General features: G+C 42.3%; 1 protein-coding gene and 1 pseudogene across 1 annotated transcript; both read right to left on the bottom strand.

The window, feature by feature from the left end:
• Positions 1-204: 204 nt before the first annotated feature.
• LOC145408710 (SCAN domain-containing protein 3-like) lies at positions 205-1,383 on the bottom strand (the record flags this gene model as incomplete). The annotated part of the gene is made up of 2 exons (XM_080279377.1): positions 1,074-1,383; positions 205-905 (listed from the first exon to the last, which is right to left on the bottom strand). Coding segments are annotated over exons 1-2 (1,011 nt in total), but the record flags the coding sequence as incomplete, so codon positions are not given.
• Positions 1,383-2,394, bottom strand: LOC145408711 (KRAB domain-containing protein 2-like; annotated as a pseudogene).
• Between the last annotated feature and the right edge of the window lie 2,473 nt (positions 2,395-4,867).

Raw genomic sequence — 4,867 nt, forward strand, 5'->3', positions numbered from 1 at the left:
GAGTAAACGATCAAAGGAAGTGAATGTAAAATAGAACAAGCTTATTCATTCTTAGAAAATACATTAAACCTTAAAAAGTATGTTTATTCAACCTTCATGATATATATATATATTTTTTACAGAAAATGGTCTTATATCCTTAAGCGGGTGTGTGCCTGTGTCGTGTGTGTGTGTGTGTGTGTGTGTGTGTGTGTGTGTGTGTGTATCGGACTTGTTAGCGCAAGAGGCACTGCATTTGCATCTGCTGTTGCATAAAACATTGTTTTTTAAACATTTGCAGAGTCTGGTCAAACATGACTTAGTGCAAGAGCATTTAGCGAATCCCTGACCTTGTCCCATGGATTCTGCAATAGCTACTTCCCGCAGACTTACTTCCCACTCCTGTACTACATCTTCTATCGAAAGGAATTTTTCTACACATTGAGTAAATTGGTTGTAAGTGTACACCTGCTTAAGCAGGCCGTGCTTTGTACCAAGCTTGCACGCGCCATTGTCCAATGCCTGAACAACAACGGCCTTCACATTAGGAAACTCTGCACGTCCGCGGTCAACTAATGGAACAGGAACCATCACAGTGTCCCCTACGTGGGCTGGTTTAAATCTCCTCACAGAATTATCCATCATTTTCTTAGCTTGTTTCTGTTGTTCTATGTTGGACTTCATTTGTTCAGTATGAATACTGCAATTCCGATTGCAGATGGAACACAGCACAGACTCATCAGCATCTTCATTCATCACAGGACACGGAGTATAAGAGTGACATGGGTTCCCACACACCTTGCACACATTTGAACCAAAGTAGCTTTTACCACAGAAGATGCAGTTAATCACAGCGGATGGTTCTTCTTGCTCTTCAGCACCTATCTCTTCCTCCTCTGTATCTGTGTCCTCCTCATTGACAACACCTAGTGATTCTGCAAGCTGCTCCTCCATCTGCATACCGTCCATGACTTCCTCTGGTACAGAAGATGCGTCACCACAGGAGATGCAGTTAATGACAGCGGATGGTTCTTCTTGCTCTTCAGCACCTATCTCTTCCTCCTCTGTATCTGCGTCCTCCTCATTGACAACACCTAGTGCTTCTGCAAGCTGCTCCTCCGTCTGCATACCGTCCATGACTTCCTCTGGTACAGAAGATGCGTCAACACCAAGACGAGCCTTCTGTCCATACATGGTCTCATATGGTGTTCTTCCAATTCCGGAGTGAAAGCGGGTGTTTTTCTTCCACTGGACAAAGCGCAGTCCCTGTGACCATTGTGTAGTGTTGTTGTCCTTCATCCAACATGCAAGAATTGCTTCAATATCCCTGTTGGCTCGTTCCACCGAGCCCTGCGACTGTGAATGTCTTCGTTTGCCATGAACCAGCTTACACTCTGGCCACATCACCAGAACTTCCTTGATAAGCTGAAAATTAAAACGGTGAACATCAAACTTTGTCATATATATCACCTCGCTAAGTTTCTGGTGTCTTTTTGTGACCATGTCTGATATTTCTGCTAAGTTTTATGAAAATTGGTTGATTTAAAGAAATAATATATTCTATACCTTATTTGAGAATTCTCTACCATTGTCAGACTGCAGGATATGGGGGGCTCCTTTGTCACAGAAAATGTCAACGAGGTGGAAAGCAACCTCTTCAGCAGTTTTCGTCTGTAGAGCCCGAAGACACACCATCTTGGTCAAGTGATCCTGATAGTTGAGAATGAAACGATGTTTCCCATCTGGCTGGCTCTGCATATCGATCAAGTCGACCTACAAACAGACCGAATCGGACCCATTTTAGGGAAACTTTCAGGTCCTTTAGGGCAATTCGTAATTAACTTCAAACTCTTTTACATTGGTATGATGTGCGGAAATACAACATTATTCTTTCCTAATAAATACGGCCTTAACCAGTGCTTGTTTACTAACCTGAGCTCGTGAGTTCATGCTGTTTGAGACAATTGGCTTGACAATCACAGCCTTGCGTACAGTGGTTTTTTTCAGCTGACACTCCTCACACAACTGTAAATACAACCGTATTTGGGATCTTGAAATATTGGCATATTTTTCACTTGTTTCCTTAAACACAACAGTTCTACCTCCATGCCCACTTGCACAATGAACAGCATCGATCACATCGAACACATCTTCAGCGCATACGAATCTAAGCTGAGTTCCCTTTTTCTGCAGTTTCTGAACGGTGATACTTTCAACTGTGACCTCAAGAATTTCATATTTTCGTAACAACCGATAGTCCTTCTGCGTCTTTTTCATGTTAGGACGTTTAAGTTCATTCAAACGAATCAGAATTTGTTCGTATTCATTTCTTGACAACAAACTCGAAGTATTTAATGCTTTGTTTTCCTCAGCCGTTACCAGCTTTGTATAAAAAACACTTCTTTTATTTTCCATTGTACAGATTTTCAGAGTATAATAAAATACACACAAAGTAATGGGAGTAGCACCACGTTGCCCGTCCTCGCCTGACCTTCAGCAGTGCCTGACTGATAACGGCCTCACCAGTCAGCTCCCATTACTACTATCCGACACACACACTAACACACACACACACTCGTTTACTTGCCTTTTTTTTAACTGGCTACTTCCTGTTTGGACATTTTGCAAACTGACCAACGATAATGCTGGTGATTTTGTAAAAAGACCAAAACCTTGGTACTTTTGCAAAATGCCCAGATATTTAGGTCATTTTGCAAATGGACCACGGATTTGGTCTTTTTGCATAATGGCCGGGCATTTTGCAAAATGACCAATTTCGCAAAATGACCGTAACATATACACTGCTTGCAAATATGAGAATAGCATTCACATGCATAAATGAAGACATGCTAAGAAGGATAATAACGTTACGTCCCAGTCCCCACACTGCCACAGGCTCCAACAGGAGTAGTACAGTACAGGAAGGACGTTGCCCAGTGAGTTGTTCTTCTTATGGTCAGCCTTTAGGTGTGCAGTACACAAGATCAGCTGAGGCGAAAATAAACACTGGCTCCTTAAAATTCACTGTCTTTATTTTCCAAATAATTCCACTTAATGCTTTTCAACTTCACTGTTCTCACAAGCACTGCAGCTATACACACTTTATAGATTGCAGTTATACTTAACGTTTAACAACACTTCACAGTTAGTACACTTAATGCTTGCTAACACTTCACTTATTACACAAGTACTGAAAATAATCTTCACTGACAGTAATTACACTTAATACACTTCACTGTCTTCTCAAGTTCCACTGATATACAAACTTCAATAACCCGTCACTGTTTGCACAAGTACCAAAAATATACAATCTCCACTGACACTGACTGCACTTCACACAAACTGACCTGAAACCCGACTAAACTCCAAACTGACTGACTGACTAAGCTCTTCCCCATCCTTATTTAAGCTTGCATTACTCTCGAAACTTCTACTTCTCCAACATTCTAGGACATACTGTCTTGCATCAGCCCCTAGCAACAACAGTTACCAACTACGAGACATCAAAACATCTACAGTTGTCTTACATTACATAACACTCTATATCATTAACCATACGAACTTAAATTACATAATTCAACAAGCAATTACTTAAATAAAACATTATAAAGAAAAAGATCATAAAAATTAATGCACAACTTACGAAATAACTATGCTCACAAACAGCAGGCAAACTGGCAACTCTGCCTCGTACCGAAACTTACGGTACCAGAAACGTCTCGAAAGATCTCGGCTACCTAAGTGGCAAATCCCCCTTCATAACACTACCCCCTCCCTAGTTCTTTGTCGTCCCGACAAAACTACACAGTATATACAAACATAAACATAAATCCTAATTCTAATGAAACATCTAGCTATACACAAAATAATTTTTCAACTTATCAGTTCTTCCTCTATGCTGCTTCCGATGATGTCCTTGCTGTTCCGCACAGTCCTCTCCTCCAGGAAGGTCTTGGTCCTCTTCTTGACACAGCACACATCACAGGTCTGACACCACTCTTCAACATCCTGACGCATGCCAATCCAGTAGAACTTGTGTCGCAGCCTGCTTCCCAGGTGACCACTAGTGATCTGGTTATGGGACTTATCCAAGATCTCAGACCTCATCTTCTTCGGAACCACCAGTTGCCAACACTCGCTGAGGGCATTGGGCATCTCCCACTGACACTCCATTAGTCCGTTGCAACGAAGAAGGTCCCACTGACTCCAGCAGCTTCCGGTCGCAGGGCCCAACCTGGAAACTCCTCCCCATGATGGTCGCACTGCACTCCGCTGCAGCCACTCCAGCACTGGTTGCAAATCTGCACCCTCCATCTGCATCCTCTCCAGATCCTCTTCGTCCGACGCCAGACCCATCACTACAGTACAGCTGCATTTCTTCCTATGATGCCCATTCCTACTACACTCCTTGCTGTCTGTTCCTCTGTCTTCTCGCACACTATTCATCAAGGTTCTCCTGCATTTCTTCGGTGGTGGTTCTTCTGCAGCCCTCTTCTTATCATCCCAACTATTCTGATACGCAAGTAACTCAAACTGTGCACGGTAAGCTTCCCAAGATACACTACCATCACTTTCTTGAGGTTTCTTCTTAACTGGATCCCCATTATAGCCATGCACTTCACTGGTTTGGGGCCTAATAGCTGAGGCATCATAATTAAGTCCAGGACTTACAACTTCTGTATTCTGATTATTCAGCCCTGTAATGCCATCTTCAGAAGCCCGGGATCCGTCAAGATTCACCAAAATAGATTTCAGGATGTGATTGAGGCACAAGGATGGTGTACTAGGTATTACATAAAAAATACTTACGATTATGGTTTCATAATCATAGGTATTTTCCATCTGTTTAACTCATAATAGCAAATTAAGACCCCTGCTACACACCAAT

Source organism: Coenobita brevimanus, chromosome 78 (genome assembly GCF_032717465.1).
Source record: "Coenobita brevimanus isolate Jiangsu-jjx chromosome 78, ASM3271746v2, whole genome shotgun sequence".
Lineage (NCBI taxonomy): Eukaryota > Metazoa > Arthropoda > Malacostraca > Decapoda > Coenobitidae > Coenobita > Coenobita brevimanus.